Source organism: Cottoperca gobio, unplaced genomic scaffold (assembly GCF_900634415.1).
Source record: "Cottoperca gobio unplaced genomic scaffold, fCotGob3.1 fCotGob3_44arrow_ctg1, whole genome shotgun sequence".
In the NCBI taxonomy this organism is placed as follows: Eukaryota; Metazoa; Chordata; class Actinopteri; order Perciformes; family Bovichtidae; genus Cottoperca; species Cottoperca gobio.
The window spans coordinates 30959-49811 of NW_021167017.1; the positions used below are offsets into that span (position 1 = coordinate 30959).

The 18853-nt window shown below is 40.9% G+C and overlaps 1 protein-coding gene and 2 pseudogenes across 1 annotated transcript; 2 read left to right on the forward strand and 1 right to left on the reverse strand.

Annotated features, from left to right (window-relative positions):
- Window positions 1–408: 408 nt before the first annotated feature.
- On the reverse strand, window positions 409–3027 carry LOC115006051 (UDP-glucuronosyltransferase 2A3-like; annotated as a pseudogene).
- Window positions 3028–10365: 7338 nt separating this feature from the next.
- Window positions 10366–14362, forward strand: LOC115006052 (retinol dehydrogenase 14-like). The gene is given in 5 exon segments (XM_029428082.1): window positions 10366–10375; window positions 12370–12428; window positions 12430–12613; window positions 12865–13167; window positions 13929–14362. Coding segments are annotated over 5 exon segments (816 nt in total). The 3' UTR covers window positions 14189–14362.
- A 149-nt stretch (window positions 14363–14511) lies between these two features.
- Window positions 14512–17195, forward strand: LOC115006054 (nuclear factor 7, brain-like; annotated as a pseudogene).
- The last annotated feature ends 1658 nt before the right edge of the window (window positions 17196–18853 follow it).

The following is an 18853-nucleotide window of genomic DNA, read 5'->3' on the forward strand; positions in this document are numbered from 1 at the left end:
CAGTTTATGATGGATTTTCTTTTAATACATATCCTTCACAAAAACCCATTGTGTTTGTCAGACATGCTGTATGTCCAGGGCAGATAAGAGATGCATCTCTGCTGTGGCTCTTGATGTTGTTGCTTCTTCAGACACCAGTTCAGTCGAGTCTCAAAGACATTATTCAGACTGAATGATATCTTGGACATGAGTCTTTTCAGCTCTTCAGAGGCCGACATTTATGTTGTGCTGCTGTACCATCATAAAACTCAATTATACAAGATATTAACACTGAATTCAAACATAATTCATTCTCTGCTTCTCTCTTCTCTCTCTCTTCTCTGCTGTTAGAGAAAGTGCTACAGAAGTACATACAGGGCAACAGAAGTATCTGTATTAGTGCAGTTTTTCTTTCCTCCCTTCAAACACTTACCACAAACATTTCACTGTTAGAATACAAGTCAGTGACAGCTCCTGCACGTTCTCCCTGTAGGACGGCTCATGAAGCACCGCCTTCACCGCCTCCAGGAAGATGTCTTTGTTTAATGTGCCAACGTCCAGCACTTTGGCATCGCCCTCGCTCTCATCCTGATCCTCCTGGTCAAACATCAGAGGATAGCCGATGATGGGAACTCTGTGGTAGATGGCCTCTTGAAAGTCTGTTGGTGTCTCCGTGGTCCACAAACACTCTTTGGGCATCCTAAGAGGTCAATTTGGGCAGCCTGTCCAGCAGCATGGTGTTGTGGTGGACAATCTGTTCCCAGTACGCCTCCAGATGACCTTCTGAGGGAACTGTGCAAAAGCAGCAGTTCTGCTATCTCCTCAGGAAGAGTCTCCACTGAGGTCTCCAAGCTCATAATAATGAGTCCATGCTCTGCAGAGCTCAGGACAAAGTCCTCCAGGTGTTGAGGAAGCAGAGTTGTGGATAGCTTTAATCAAGTCCTTTTCTTTGTGAGTTCTATAATAGTGAAATAAAGATTCTTGAGAGAACTATTATCTTTACTTTACTCTCTGGGCAGAGAAGGTTCAATCGTCATACAGAATGCAAGGCAGTCTGGGTGATGAATCCACTGTGTGTGTGTGTGTTTATGTCTTAAAAAGACAGTGAGCAGAGAGGGGAGGGGTGTAAGCATACCTGTCAACCCTCCCGTTTTTCCTGGGATTATCCCGTATTTTTCCTTCTATCCTGTTTTCCTCACGTTTAAAAATGTACCCGTAATTATCCCGTATTTTTAACCTTTCAAGGCCTAATTTAAAAAGTGTACAGTGGCCTCCGGTAGAGCAGGAGGCAGTATTATGTTTATCATGAGCTGAAAAACGTTATCCGCCAGAAAACACACAGAAGAATAAAACAGGAACAATAACACAGAAGAAGACGAAAAGAGATGGATAAGTCACAGTGACCTGGAGATAGATGGAGACGCAGCTGTACCTGCCAAAAAAGTTGAAACTTTATGTAAGTACCTGCCAAATGGGAGGAGACCTTCTATTTAATAAAAAGCAGAGTCGGGACAACTCGTGCTTTTTGTAAAGTGTGCCATTCAGATGTTAGCATCGCACACGGCGGAATAAGCGATGTTCACCAGCATGAACAATCGTCCAAGCACAAGCACGTCAAGAGGCACAAACCAGTCAATGACTTCATGTGTGACAAGAAGTGTGTCGGAGGCAGACCAAGTGACCAAAGCTGAGGGAAAGATGGCGATGCTAAAAACAATGTAGCCTTCAGCTTCTGCATTGATTTCAGTCGCAGTGACGCGGACATGTTTCCAGACTCTGCCATCGCAAGGAAGTCCTCGTGGGGGGAAACAAAAGCCACACAACTCATCACTCAAATAAATTGATGATATTAACTAATAAATATAATACATACATTTTATAAACATGTCTGTACAAGTAATACATACTTTAAATAAACATGTATTCCCTGAATGTATATACCCGTCCCTTATGTGTTTACGTTTACATTACATGTGTAAAATATGGGCGCCAAAACATTTCCCTTATTTTGAAATTCCAATGTTGACAGGTATGGGTGTAAGATTCAAACAGTTGGGGGTGTCGGATGGACATAAGAATACAGTTAAACACTTTAGAACATTTTGTCCGTACAGGATAACCTTCAGTCAAGCTTCAGACAGGGAACAGGGAGTGCCTACCTCAGATACATCGGTCCAGTTTGACCATATTAGAAGTTACTTATCTGTAAGGAGGCACAGAGGAAAAGTATCGAGGGAATCATAAGAAAGTTACAGAGATATTCTGGGTGAGGCAGAGGTTCAGTGAAACATGTATCAAACCATAAAAGATTTCACATGGACATAGGAAATGTATCATTACAGCAGCTTGGAGGGTTTACACTGTGGTGGGACGAGGAACTCAAAGGAAAAGTCAGTTCTCATCAACCAAATATCTGCAGCCTGAACGAGCTCATCATGGTGGACGTCAGGACCAAAGTGGACAAATGGTGTGTAGAGAGGCTGTTTTATTGTCACCTGGTTATTGAGTAATATCAAGGAGAATACAAAATAAATGTCCCCCTTTAAGTCACCTCATCAGTCAGTTCAGAGCCTGGTGTGGGAACATATGAGAGCGGGGAGGGGGCAACTGTGTGATGTCCAACTCCTCTCCATCGTTGAAATAAGCTGAAGTTAGAGTGGAGTCTCACGACGGAGCTGCAGCATTCTTATCGTGACATAATTCATGTCGTTCGCATCAAATTTAAATGTTCTTCTCTCATCAGGAGGGTTTTGATGTTTCTGGACATTTTCTGCTGGTTCTGTGATCCAGAAGAGCTCATTGTTAAAATGTAAAATATGAGAGGAGAGTTGAAGATTGTTGGACCTGTTTGTCTGTTTGAGCTGCTGTTCATGAATCATCCAGCAGAGAGCAGAGTGTTAGTGTGACTTCTAGTTTCCTCTCTGTCTCTATAAATAAATACTTACATTGTGTTATGTATTGTTATGATCTGACACACTCTTTCAGACCTTAAGTAACATCAGATATTTGTTTAAAAAAGACACCTACAAACTTTTTCTTGTTCTTCATGACAGTTTCTAGATTTGTGTGACGCTAAACACTTGATATCACAAAGAAGTACATGTACCATTAAAACTTTGAGTTCAAAGGTCCTGCAATAAAAAGAAAGCTGTCACACAAAGTCCACAGATAGTGAGAGCTGTAATCAGCAATAAAAAGGAACGCTGAACAAATGAATGTTTCTGCTAAATCTCTTATATAGATGATATCTCTTAGATGTATATAACCAGGGGTTCACATAACATCTTTAGTGAGTTACTCAGATGAGTACCAGGAGACAGAGTTTGGTACTCACCCCACACGTAGCGTGGTTTCAATAAGTGCAGTCTTCTTCACAGTCCTCCTCACTGTCCTCTATTTCAACTGGCTCTGGCTATTTGGAGTCATACACAGAGGAGGCTGCCAAGTGTTTTCCTGCTTGCTTGAAAAACATCCATTCTCTCAGAGTAGTGTCTCTGTCAAGTTCATACCTGTCAACCCTCCCGTTTTTCCCCGGATTATCCCGTATTTTTAACCTTTCAAAAAAATAAATAAAAGGCCTAATTTAAAAAAGTGTACAGTGGCCTCCGGTAGAGCAGGAGGCAGTATTATGTTTATCATGAGCTGAGAAACGTTATCCGCCAGTAAACACACAGAAGAAGAAAACAGGAAGAATAACACAGAAGAAGACGAAAAGAGATGGATGAGTGTCACAGTGAGCGGGAGATAGATGGAGACGCAGCTGTACCTGGGTGATTCTTCAACTATCGTCATGTTTGTGTCCCTGGCAGAAATAAGAAAAACTAAAACACATTTCCTATTTTTTGTTTTTGTGACACTCACTTAAAAAGGAACATACAAAAATTAAATCAGTAGACCAGTCATTATTTGTATTACATAAAAAGTGTATATCTTGCTGTATATCACTTGTCCCTGGGCCTGATGTTGGATATTCAAACCTGCTAAGTTTTCAATTTAATATTGACCTAATATTAATTGTATGTGCAAATGATACACAAATGGCCATTTTAATGAAATGTATCACGTGTTGTAAGATATATTAGTATTTCATGTCTTGTTTTATAAAAAGAACATCTGTCCCTTGGGGTCCCTGTCATTTCCATCACACCATGCAAAATGTGAATTTGGTGAGTTTTTATAAAGTTTTTAAACTTGGTGATCACAGCCATAGTCATGTGACAGGGGAGCACATGGCTGCAGCACAAAGACAGCTCCATGAAGGGAAGTAATATAAGATAAAATCAAGGTCAATATTTGGTCAATCCAAAATGTGTTTATTGGCTGTCATTTCTAAATAGCTCATATATCCTTTAAATTTAGAAATAATAAGTATTGTCTATTTTGTGTTTATGTAATGCTAGCTCTAAAGAAGACGTTAGCATGCTAACATATCATGAGATTCTTTTTAAAATGTGACAAAATGTCATGTCCATCACTTTTATTATTGTGATGGAAATGACAATTTGAGTGTTATGGCTCATATCAGTGAAATATAATGTATATTACATTAAACAAAACACTTAATTGTTTCGTATGGCAACACAGTAAAAAAAAAATCCAATGCTGGTGTTGACACCTTCTCTTGTTCTTTAAGATGGCACGCAAGACCACATCAGAGAGATCAAAAGCTTACAGAGAAAGGATTAAATCAGACCAGGTTAAATACCAGGAGTCCCTCAGGAAAGACAGAGAAAGATACCTGAAAAAGGAACGAGGTGTTGTTAAATCTGTGTCAGAATTGTCCAAGAGAGAGCAAAGAAAAACTAGGACACAATGGCGAACATGTCAACGAAACAGACGCAGGAAGTTGAAAAGAGTAGCTGTAGTAGAGAGATTTATGGCTGGAACAACCCCACCACAGTCACCAGAAGACGTTCTTGTTGACCCAGAACATGTCTCACTAGACAGCTCCAGCTCCTCTGAGCCACCTGAAACACTACAGTTGCCGGCACCTGAAAACCACACACAGAGAAGAAGAGGAAGAAAAAAGGTTGCGAAGACAAGGGCGAAGGTCTACAGAGATCTTCATGCAACAAATGCAAAGCTGGAAGATGCCTTAAAGAAGGTTGAGAAGGACAAGAAAAGATGTCACCGACTTAAGAAGGAAATGGTGATGGTCGATTCACCAAAGCTCAAAACCAAACAACAGATGAGACAAGGAACAAAAGATTTAAGAAGAACTCTGCTGTTTCACAACTCAATCATTTCCCAAATAAAAAAGAAATATCAAAATATGCACGCTGCTAAAGATCGCCAATTGATTGCCAAAGTTGTGGCCGGTAGGCTTTTGAACAAATACCACATGGTCAGCTTCGCTAAAAAGCAGTTTGGGTTCTCACCTAAGCTGTGGAGGGAAAACGTGACGAGGGCCACCAAACTTCGATACGTCCGTAAAATGCAATCCAACTAAATCAGCAAAGAAGTGGAAGAAAAAATAACAACATTTATTGAGCGTGATGACAACAGTAGGATAACAACAGGGAAGAAGGAGACAATTACAAAGAATAAGAAAACAATGCAAAAGCACTTTGTGGTTGAAACAATGGGAGCGCTGCACAAGACGTTTCTGATGGAGAATCCTGAAGTAACAAGCGACCATTCTGGATTGTAAAACCAACAATCAGGGACAGAGACACATGCTTCTGTAAAATACATGCACATCTCCCGTTTATGGCAGACAGGCTGTTCTATCACAAAGTGATTAAATGTGCCAAACTCAATGACCTTACTGAGTCTTTGGCATGCACAAATGCAACAAAAGAGTGCATGTACAGGGAGTGCCCTGACTGTAATGATAATGAACTACAAACTCCTGCTTTTGATATAAGAGAGCAAACCTGGTGGTTTGAATGGAGAAGCAAGGTTGAGGAGAGGGAGAAGAAGAAAAAGGATGGAACAGAAGAAAAGTTTAATGTTCACTTCACAGCAAAGGAAATAATGCATGGGACTCTACATACACTGCTGAATGATTTTTCAGACCTACTTAAGAAAAAGATGGGAAAACACACCTACAACACCAGACATCAGTATTCAGCTCTCAGAACCCTGACGCAGCATTTAGGAGAGGATGCTATTATCTTGCAAATTGATTTTGCGGAGAATTATATGTGTAAATATGGGAATGAGATCCAAGCAGTCCATTTAGGTGATTCCCACCAACAAGCCACTCTCCATACAGGTGTGGCTAACACCAAAAATAGGGGTGGTGTCGGTCTGTTCTATTACCTCCTCAATGCGCCATGACCCATCAGCTATCTGGGCTCTTCTCAACACAGTGCTCCCTTACCTCAAAGAGCTGAACCCAACAGCCACAATGCTGCATGTAATCAGTGATGGGACCACCACACAATACAGATCCAAGAAAAACTTCTTCTTCTTGAGCAAAATCCCCTTTCAAATGGGATTTCAGAGGATCACATGGAACTTTATGGAGGCAGGACATGGAAAAGGCCCGGCTGATGGAATTGGTGCAGCAGTTAAACGGAAGGCTGACTCACTAGTAGTAAACGGCACTGATCTTCCAAATGGAAAAGTGCTGTATGAGCAGCTTTCAAAACAGCCATCTACTGTGAAGCTGATGTCACTGAGAAGGAGATTGAGGAAATGGACAGTTTTCTTCCTAATGGCCTGCAGACTATCCGAGGAACAATGCACATACATCAGGTAGACGTTTTCCACCACACCCACAGGCTTTGTTATGCAAACATGGTTTATGAGTGCAAGACACTTTCATTTTGTTTTCATCTGTGCCGTGTGTAATTTCACTGCATTATGCTCCTAGATTGTCTGTACAAGACCAGGAGAGATCTCTTGGCGCATTCTGAGCTGCTTTTGCTCAGAGCCCCATGTTTGCAGATGTTTTGGTCTCCAAACGGTATACATGGAGGAAACAGGTGAAACTGAAACTCCTTCAAAAACCACATTCACAAGCACACCTACTGTCACGCGTTCCACGCACTATTAGTTTGTTTTCATTTGGTTTTACCTTGTCAGTAATTCTCTTATCATTTCAGATCCTGGTTCATCCTCACTGCCTGCAATCAACTTATTCCCCTCACCTGGTTTCCACAGCCCATCTCCTCACCTGCTTCTCATTCCCTCATTAGTTCTCTCAGAGGATATATACCAGGTATCTCCCACTTGTTCCCTGCCAGATTGTCTTGTGTTTTCCTGCCAAGCTCTCCAGCGATCGTCTAGTTTACCTGTTTAGTTTTCCTGACCTGCCCGTTTTGACCCTGCTGCCTGTTTCTGGACTCCGATTCTTCTGCCTGCCCCTTCCTGGATTTGTTTGCCTTTTGGACTGATTTACCGGTATTTGACCCTGCCTGGATTACTGAGTAAACTGAACTATATTGTATTCTGCCTGTCTCTGTGTCGTGCTTTTGGGTTCAGTTCTGTCGGTTCCAGCGAACCTTACACCTACCACCAAAGTTCAGTCCGTTGCAGACCTTCATGAGGGACTAATTGGAAAGTGGTGTGTGGTCAGATATGATGGGGAGCCTTACCCAGGCATTATACAGGATGTTGGCTCTGACAACTGTGCTTTGGGTCGTGTTGGCAAAAACAGGTTTTTCTGTCCAATGAGAGATGATGTGCTCTGGTATCGGACAGAAGATGTTCTCAGACTGGTCCCAGATCCTCAGCCAGTTACAAAGCGACATGTGATGTTGGATCCTGCAGTTTGAGCAGACATGCGCTCTGTTCTTGACCATGATGAATAGAAGCAGACTTGGTATATACTGTATGCAAGTTTCACAGATAAATACTGTGAGAATTCATTTTAGCTCAAATTGAGTTAAAACCAGCCTTAGAGGACAGGAATGTTTTAGTTTGTTTCGTTTTGAACATAAACATTTGAAACTTAGTTTAAAAAAAAAAAGAGTTTAAATTTTGATTTTGTTCTGAAGTTCAACTCACTTAGTTCATAAATGTTTCAATGTGTTCGTTTTGAAATGGAAAATTGTGGGGGTTTTTGTGTAAGGGACAATAAAACTGAACATTGTTTAAAACATTTTTTGTGACCTGTCATTTCCAACACATGAAGTCTTTTCCGTCACACAATGTCACCCCTCATCACAACACATATTTTAACCAAAAATGCATACAAATTGACATAGTTTGGAAAATTGTGCAGTTATAAGTACTATTAATTTTCGAAAACTCATGATTGTGCCATGTAAGAAATTGATTGAAGACTTGAGCAAAGCAGTTCGAAGATGTTTTTCATATAAAGAATGGGGAAAAAAGGTTATTTTTAAAATCCTGAAAATAAATACAATTATACTTTGGGCCAGGGGTGGCCAACCCGCGGCTCTCGAGCCGCATGCGGCTCTTTGCCCAGCTTCATGCGGCTCTTCAGTTCATATCGAATTTTATTTGTGAGTGTATGTGTGCTGTCAGTATGAGAGCATGACAGTGCGTCTAATTTTGATGTGGCCCAAGAGCCAATCACAAAAATGCCTGCGATGCAGTGAACCAATCACCTTCGAGGGGGGGGGGGAAACCTATCGTAGAGTAAACACTATCTGACCATCTGAGTTCCATCCTGAAATGGCAGGGAAAATGCACAGCTAAAATATGAAGACCAACATAGGACGTTTTATTAGAGTGGGAGAGTTCATATTCATATAAAAATGCTGCCTGACCTAGTGCAAAGTGTGTTTGCGTTTGTTAACAAACTGAAACTGTTTAAAACACTTCTTCAAAAGGGAGAATTAGCGCATTTTCCCTCTGCTGAAAGCAAGCGGACAAGCCGAAATGCAACATTGGTTGAAACCCTGCACGAAAACTTTGCGACCCGGTTCCATGATCTACAGCTGAAAAGGTCACAGATTACGTTCCTCGTCGACCCTTTTAATTGTGAGACGGACTGTTTGAAAGCCCCGCTCGTGCATACCTGTCAACGTTGGAATTTCAAAATAAGGGAATTATTTTCCTTATTATATTATTATTACTCCGCGCGGCTCTCCAACAGCTCTCAGCCACCAATGTAAACGTAAACACATAAGGGACGGGTATATACATTCAGGAAATACATGTTTATGTAAAGTATGTATTACTTGTACAGACATGTTTATAAGATTTATGTATTTTATTTGATGAGTTATTATCAATGTATTTGATGATGGATGAGTTGTGTGGCTTTTGTTCCCCCCACGAGGACTTCCTTGCGATGTCAGAGTCTGGAAACATGTCCGCGTCACTGCGACTGAAATCAATGCAGAAGCTGAAGGCGACATTGTTTTTAGCATCGACATCTTTCCCTCAGCTTTGGTCACTTGGTCTGCCTCCGACACACTTCTTGTCACACATGAAGTCATTGACAGTGTATGGTTTGTGCCTCTTGACGTGCTTGTGCTTGGACGATTGTTCATGCTGGTGAACATCGCTTATTCCGCCGCCGCCGCTGTCCCGACTCTGCTTTTAATAAATAAGGGAAGGTGTCCTCCCATTTGTTCAGGTACTTGTATAAAGTTGTAACTTGTTTGGCAGGTACAGCTGCGTCTCCATCTATCTCCCGGTCACTGTGACTCTCATCATATGTTTTCGTCTTCTTCTGTGTTATTGTTCCTGTTTTCTTCTTCTGTGTGTTTACTGGCGGATAACGTTTTTCAGCTAAAGTTAAACATAATACTGCCATCTGCTTTACCGGAGGACACTTTTTTTAATTAGGCCTATTTTCTTTAATGAAAGGTTAAAAATACGGGATAATCCCGGGAAAAACGGGAGGGTTGACAGGTATGCGCTAGTCACGGACGAGGCGGAGATGATTGAACTTTCTGAGGAAGACCGACTGAAACCTGTTCTGAGGGAAGGGACCCTTGAGTTCTGGAAAACTGTGCCAATGGAAAAAATATCCCAATGTCAAACGGGCTGCACTCAAGCTACTATCAATGTTTGGGTCAACGTACGTCTGTGAGTCGGTGTTATCTACCCTGAAACACGTGCAATCAAAGTATCATTTGGCCAACCCCGACGCTAGCGAGTCTATCCCTGTGTCCACTGCTTCTGCCGAGCGGTCATTCTCGGCCTTAAAGCGAATTAAAACTTATGGCAGAAATGCTGCTGGACAGACTCGGCTTTCAGCATTAGCCTCCGTGTCTGTAGAAAAGGACTTATTGGTGGAACTGAAACGCACAGATAAACTGTACAACAGTCATTGAAGTCTTCTTGAGGAAAGAAAGGAGGATGGATTTTGTGTTCAAATAATCAGTTGATTTGGTGAGTAACAAGCATTTTGTTTTTTGACAAATATATAAAATGTTACATGGGTGGGGGCTAGGTGGCTGAGAGCTGTTAAAATATGGGCGGAGTCCGCCAAAAACATTCCCTTGTTTTGAAATTCCAATGTTGACAGGTATGCACGTGCATGTTTAGCTTTATGAAAGGCGAGGAGAAAAATATTACACAGGGGTTACCGCTGTTCTTCATTCAGCTTGTTTTGCCATCTAGCAAGTGGGTGGCTGTATAGTTCTTCTTTACTAGCTTGTTTATTAGCAATAGTTTGTGCCACATTAACGTGCTCCTTGCTCTTTTCATGTTTTTCAAACAAAGGGTGGTTGACATTCTTCGAGCCTGTGTGAAACGCACCTGTTATGTCTGCTAGATGTGGATGCAAGCGACATATTTTGCATCACATTTCGGTGCGCTCATCATTAGCATCCAGCCACGGCACATCTTGGAGCCACCTTTCAGAAAAAAATATTTTCTTCTGCTCCTGCTCGGTTCTCTGTTTTTTTGCATGTGTTGAAACGCCAAAGTAGCTGCATAATGTATTTAGTTTTTTGGACATGTCTAGTAGTCTACTCCATTGAGTGTTTACAAGAAACACGTGTAGACGAACTATGAACTATACATTACAGGTCATTTAGCAGATGCTCTTATCCAGAGCATCTGTTTTATACATAAAACATTTAGCTTTTTCTATTCTTTTTGTCCGTATATACTGCTATTGCTCTACTGACAGGAGTCGTGCATAACATCTACAAAGAGTATTTGTTGAGAGTTACAACGTTTGCAAAGGTTCTGCAAAATAACTCAATTTTGAATTTCTTGGTTTTTGATTTTGTTTAGAAATTTGATATTAATCTATGGCTTTTCTGAAAATGATTGGAATTTAGACACACATATCAGTTACCAATACTTTATAGAATAGTAGAAGTAGGCTCTCACAAAACAAGATCTACTGCAAAACATATGCACTATACACAACATGTGATCTGTATATACTGTTTATATTTTCCAAATTGTGCAGTAGTATTCAGATTTGTCTAAGAAATGTAGTGGAAGTAAAAAGTAGAACATTTTTCTCTGAATTGTAGTGGAGTAAGAGTATAAGCAGTAGAAAATGGAAATACTCAAATGCAGTACAATAAACTCAAAATTGTACTTATGTATAGTACTTGAGTAAATGTACTTAGTTACTTTGCACCACTTCCCATACCTGCATTCCACATTGTATTATTTGGTTTGTTGTATCTAGCTATAATACACAATGCAAACAAGTCATAAGAATTCTCAGTATCCTGCATATGCAAAAGTGGCAATAGGAAGGCACATTTGAGATTTGAACAGCAGCTCATATTTATTCTTTTGTCCCTAAAATACCTTTGACAGTCACTTACCAGCTGTTTTAGGTGATTAAATAAAAGAATTGCACAGAGAAAAATGGTCTTCTCATATGTACTTTCATGTTTATCGTACAGAACAAAATAACACTGTGAACACACACAGCTGTCCTACACTATGCTTGTTTGAAAACCTTCCATTGACTTGTGCAGAGTATTAAAGGTAATTTAAATAGCAAACAAGAGTTTCCGATGATAGTAGACGTGCACTTAACGTAGGTTCTTCAGGCGTATCAACACACCATATTTATGCTTCACGGTACGCACATTGTCATGTTTATAATTTTGTTTTTAGGTAACTTTAGCTAGTATTGTAAACTAAACCGTCAGCGCCTGGGTTAAGGGTAATTCACGTTGAAGTAAAATCCTCTCGCGAGACCTTGCGATATTTGAGCATTTGGCGCATGTGCACTTATGTGATGAAAAAGAGAAGATGTTGCACCGACCTGAAAAGACTTGATGGCAAAATAATTATTATAACAGGTAAATAAGCATGTCTTGTTTTTGAGCAAACACCTCCCTTAGTAACTTTGTTTATTAGTGGACTGTACTGTATACATGTAGATCAGTGTGGCTTGAATTGTTAATGACTACACTAAACACCACTGCCTGTTGTTGCCTAATATTACATTAACATGCTGATTATTTAGGCAATTTTACTGCTGTCCTCTTTAATGGACAATCCAGCAGTTACACATGAACTTCCTATTTGTGTCTATTCCAGGTGGGAATTCAGGCATTGGCAAGGAGTCAGCTGTTGCCTTGGCAATGAGAGGCGCTCAGTGTCATCATCGCTTGCAGAGACCCTGACAAGGCTGAGAAGGCTGTGAGGGAGATCAAGTTCAAGAGTCACAGCCTTAACGTCCTTCACATGGAGCTGGATCTGGCCAACCTGCGCTCTGTGAGGGAATTCTGTAAGAGCTTCCTCCAGAGAGAGAAGAGGCTTGACATCCTGATCAATAATGCAGGTGTGGCAGTCAACCGCATGGAAGTTTCTTGATCCATGATAAAACAATATCACCAAAGAAAGAAAGAAAGAAGAGGAAATGTGTTCCTTCGAGTAGATGACTTAGAAGTTTTATTGACTAAACATTGCATTAAAGATTTGTTGAGTTGTTTCTTGTCATGGGTCTAGGCATAGAGGTGGCTGTACTGTAGAGATTGTTTAGCAACATCAGCTAAAAGCCATCTTTCTTCACCCTCTGTTGCGCTTCCTCAGGCATGCCCGGTGTCCTCGAGTGGACGGACGACAGCTTCAGCATGTGTTTTGGCGTCAACCACTTGGGTCACTTCCTCCTAACCAATCTGCTTCTGCCTCGCCTGAAGGAATGCACCCCCAGCAGGGTGATCACCCTCACATGCTCCATCTACAAATACCAGAAACTAAACTTTCAGGACCTCAACTACAACCTGCTGCCATTCTTCACCTACTGCCGCAGCAAGCTGGCAAACATCTACTTCAGTCAGGAAGTGGCCCGCATCACTGAAGGGAAAGGAGTGACCTCCTATGCTGTGCACCCCGGTAAGAGGTGCTGCTTTGTACGCTGCTCTTGTCCTGCACCGGTATTCACCTGGGGTTGCACTATCCACCTTCTTTGCTTGAAAAGCTTACAGAACAATACAGGTTACCGTTAAAGGAATTTAATCTAACACAATTTGGTGCTAAATTCACAGATGATTCTATTTTCTGACATTTTATTGAAGAAACAAATATCAAGAGAATAATTGATAATGAACGAAGGTCACAGCCTTACAACTTCATATGGAGTCGTTTGTAAACTGTCTATTTAATAGTTTTAATTCTATTGTGTTATTATATACACTATGTTTGTATTTAAGATGAAATAGGGGTTGGTCTATATAGCAAGAAACACTTTTCAAACCCTTTTTCAGACATTTCTGTACTGCTTACACTGAGGTAGCTCTCTTCAGAACAGGATGTGTGGTTCTTATTTGGCCGTTGTGCTCAGTTTTGAAAATCAATGAGCAGTGTTTCTTTATGACAATAGTGTATTTATTTACAGGCCGTTATTAAGACTTGTATTTCATTCACTGGATGATCCAACAACAAACATTCCTATCTGGTTATGTTATATATATATAAACATTATTTTATATTGAATTCATCACAATAATATCACAAGATACACTTAAAACACAATATTAAATGACTAATTTCTTAAATTTGAATCATATTGCCCACCCCAAACATACAGCATATGTAATACTGACACTATTTATTTATGTTTCTCCTGATATCTCTGCTTCCTTGTGCTGCTCCAGGTTTTGTCCAAAGTGCTTGGACGTGCCACTACTCCATCCTGTTCCGGATGCTGATGCAGGTGATCATGTGGATGTTTTTTGTGCCGTGTGAGATTGGAGCTCAGACTGTCATCTACTGTGCTGTGTCAGAGGAAGCCTCCAAACACAGCGGGGGTTACTTTGTCGACTGCAGACCAGCTACTCTGCGTCCTTTCGCAAGAGACGCTGGTGTGGCAAAAAAACTGTGGGAGGCCAGTGAGAGACTGGTGACACTGGCCTGATGGTGGAACTGATTCTTAGTTATTTATGGTCGTGTGATTTCTTTTTAAATATCTTTTATTTTCATTGACATGTTTGTGTAAAATGCTGATGGAAAGATTTCTAGTTATTTTATGTGTTTATGTAATTTAATGTATTTATTATATACAAATAAAAAACTTTGTTTTTCACTGTCATTTAATAAACATTGTTATTTAATATTTAACACATGATTTAAAATGGTAATTATTACCTAAAGCATGTGACACAAGCAATGTGGCATTATGGTTTTAACCTAAGTATTTATGCAGTCAAACATTTCTTTACCAATGCATTTTATTGTATTTCTTATTTATTTTTTACAAGGCACTTTATGCTGAAAGTCACCGTAAAATCTGTTAATTAATGAAACAGCACCGTCTGCTGGTAGGAAGATAACATGTCAGCTTTCAATGATTTACTTAAATCGACGAAAGTGAAACTTAAAGCTGATCTCGAGACGCCATTACAGGGAGAAGGATCTTTACTATAAACAGAAGGAGAATAATCTGTCATTCAGAAGGACACCGGTTTGGTGAGTCTTGCTTTCAAAGATAATTCACACATCAGAGCGAATGGCGGAAAAATCTGTTCTTTTTGAAAGTTTCCTGAACTGCCACGTGTGTTCAGAGACTTTCAGAGATCCTGTGTCTCTGAGCTGCAACCACAGCTTCTGTATCCAGCTGCCTGCAGAACTTCTGGGAACAAAGTAAGAACAGAAACTGTCCCATTTGTAAAAGAAAGACCTCAAAAGATATAGTAGTGAACTTTGCACTGAAGGAACTGGCTGACTGCTTTGCTGAGAGGCTGAAAGTTGGATCATCTGAGACGGAGAAAGGAGAGAAGAAGGTGGAGGTGTTGTGTAGTAAACATCAAGAAGAGCCTCGATTGTTCTGTAAGGATGAAGATAGAGCTGTGTGTCCTGTCTGTGAGTTTTCTCTCCACCAGAGTCACACGGTGGTTCCTGTAGAACAAGCAGTCAGTGAGCTGAAGGACCAGCTGACATGTGACTTAGAGTCTCTGCAGGACAAGAGGGACAAACACAAACAAGTGGAGGAAACATACAACGAAGTGATTCAAGAGTCCAAGAAGCAGCTGTTGTCCACAGAGAGGAAGATCAGAGCAGAGTTCAACAAGCTCCACCAGTTCCTGAAAGAGGAAGAGGAGTCCAGACTGGCAGCTCTGAGGGAGGAAGAGGAGCAGAAGAGGGAAGACTATCAGCAGAGAGATGAAGATGATTCAGGAGCAGATCTCCTCTCTGTCACACAGTATCTCTGCTGTTGAAGAAGACCTGCAGAAACACAAGGTGCCATTCCTCAGCAGTTATAAAGCCACTCAGACCAGAGCCAGAGTCCAGTGCTCACTGTCAGATCCACAGCTGCTCTCAGGAGCGCTGATAGATGTGGCCAAACACCTGGGCAACCTGTCCTTCAGAGTCTGGGAGAAGATGAAGGAGAAGGTCCACTTCAGTCCTGTCCTTCTGGACCCAAACACTGCAGCCCGCTCTCTCTATCTGTCTGATGATCTGACCAGTGTGAGACGTGGAGACACATACCAGCAGCTTCCTGATAATCCAGAGAGATTCACTAAGTATGTTAATGTTCTGGGCTCTGAGGGCTTCAGCTCAGGGAAACACAGCTGGGAGGTGGAGGTGGGAGATCATCCTGTCTGGGATGTAGGTTTGGTTAAAGAGTCAGTTGACAGGAAGGGAAGAGATATACTGTTCACCAAAATATGGAATCTGGTGTTTATCACATCGCAGTGGGAAATACACTAATGGTGATGGTAAGACTGTCAGAGTGAAGAAGAATCTCCAGAGGATCAGAGTCCAGCTGGACTATGACAGGGGGGAGGTTTCCTTCTCCGACCCTGAAGACATGACTCACATCTGCACTCTCAGAGACACTTTCACTGAGAAACTCTTCCCATGGTTCAGTATTGGAAAAGCTGGTGAAGCTAAAACTGCTGATATCAAAATGTGTCCCACTGAGATTTCTCTGTGGCGTTCAGGGAGGGTGGTGACGTCTCAGTGATTTATTAGGATTGTTATGCTGGAGGTGGTTTTTTGTAGTTACAGATAATTTCAGTTAAATGTTTATAGATGAGAATGGTGTAATTGTAAAGTACATGAAGAAAATGTAGAGATGCAGGTTAAAGAAAGAATGAGATGTGATCTCTTTCAGCAGGTCACATGATGGATCACGTTCCTTGATTGTTGTATAATATACAATATATTTCCACAGCACAGAATGAGAAACTAAAGCATAAATGTCGGCAGAATTATGTGTTGGTGGTGTAAATGTGCTGCAAGAACTGGGACGAGTAGATTCCATGTGTTCATCTTATTGTACTTATATCTACAAATGTTATTTTCCCAGACATGAGAAACAACCTTTTGTATCTTAATACAGTCATATTGTTTCTCCAGTGTTTTGATAAAACGTCAGGTCTTACTGTGCACAATGTAAGAACAGTGAATGTTAGTGTAATAATTCACCTGTGATTTGTTGAGCGTGTGTGACTGTCGACATATTCTATATATTATTTCAGTTTATCCATAACAATAAATAAATCTTCTTTATTTGTGCTTCTTTGACTGTAGAAGATTCTACAGGAATAACCTGATGAAGTTTATATTGTTCTTCAATGTTTAATCCATATTAGAGGAGCCCAGAATGGCAAGAAAATCAAACATCAAATATTGACTTTAAGATTGTGTGCATTTGGGCTGCGACTAAATATTATTTCTGTTATCAAATAATGTGTTGATTGTTTTAATCAAAATATCTTTAAAGTGTGAAAGATGCCAAATAAAAACAGCAAAACGTCAAATTTGAGCAAATGTTTGGATTTGTTACCTGATGAATGATTTAAAGGATTGATGTTTTAAATCGGCAGCGATATGTATTAGTAAGTACAGCTGGCAGTTCATTAAACAATGTAACAAGAAGTGTCATTTCTAATAATATGTATTAAAATGTTGAGTGCAAAGCCCTGACCTCGTCTTTAAATTGTGGATGTTGAATGTTAAAGGTCGCAGTGGTCACCTTCACCTTGATCACTCACATTAATCTGTATCTTTATGATCGCACAGCAGCATTCATTTCATCATTCTTCAACATGTGCTGTTTGTTTCTGTGTGTTGATGTTAACTGTCCATTAGATGTGAAACTTCCCATCAGCACATGAGTGTGTGTTGGATGAACTGCAGGATTTACACTGTGGATTCACGTTACGTTGGATTCAAAGACTCGGATGTTTCCTACCTGGTCGCGTCAACACATTAATGAGTTCATTTCTGTCAATACAAATCAAAGCTGAGCTGCAATTTGATGTGTTTGCACACAGGAAGAGATTCACTTTTCTATTGAAATGATCCTTTTATTGATAACAGCTTAACACATGTTCCTGAAGTTATAGAAACACGTGTAGCACGTAAGAGAACAGAGCAATAATCCAAAGAGTCAGAACTAGAGGATTAATATTAGTCTACAGAAGAAAAGCCAAAGTGACAAAAAGAGACAAAGTAGAAAGAGCCAACTGCAGAGAAATGATTGCATCAGGTTGGAAACAGAGGGAATGGGAGAACGAGTGAAAGACACCCTACGAAGAGAAGCCAACTCAGTGTTGTCAGTGCAACTTAGTCACTGGCTGGAGAAAGAAGATGGCCGAGGTTCAGAGTGAACACAGTGGCTCCAGCTGATCTCAGTAATGCCTCATCTGACTAAACAGCTGACAGGAAGGCAGCAGAGAAGGACACTTATTGTAGTTGTTACGTGCCAGGCAGGTTGTGTTTTGTTGTTGCTGTGTTTTTCTCTCCTGCTCTTCTCTCTTCTCACCTTTGCTCTAATTAGGTGGTGATTACCTCTTGATGGATTCCTGACTGTGCAGACCAGCTTGACTGCTGATTGGCTCCCTAAACTACCAGCTGGCCTATTAGGAGTAAGGGCCCTCAATAAAGGAGGACCAGGAAGAGCTTATTGTTTCTTCTCCAACCTATATTAAATTGTTTGTGGTAACATGTAGGTGGTGAGAAGTTGCGGACTTAGGTAAGTTGGGGCACCCTGTACACTGGACAGACTGGGAGGAGGGCTGGCTCTGTAGCGGGCACAGAGCTGGACTCCCTGGTGACAGTGGCAGAGAGAAGGACCCTTGATAAACTGTTATGCATCCTGGACAACGCCCACCACCCTCTGCACAGCACATACACCAGGCAGAAGAGCATGTTCAGTCGCAGACTGCTGTCCCTGTCCTGCTCCAGAGACAATCAAGAACTACTTTGCCCCCCCCCGGCCATAAGACTGTACACCTCTCGGGGATGGCAGGGGGATTCTAACGTTTCAAACCATAAAACAAAAACAGTGGTCAATGTTGCAATGTACTTTTGTAATTATTTATAACAGCCTGTATTGTTACTTTGTATTCATAATGTACAGCCTTTTATTGCTTATTTATATTTTTACTTTTTAATGGAGGGGGGGCTGCAGATGTGTGATGTCATGTCTTTTAAGATACTGGATGCCTAAATTTTCCTCGGGATCAATAAAGTATATCTCGGTTGGGTGTGTTTGTGTAAATCTGGCAGGCGGTGAATATTTTTAGGGAGTTTTATGCCTTTACTGATGGCACAGTTTGGGATTGGAAAGGGA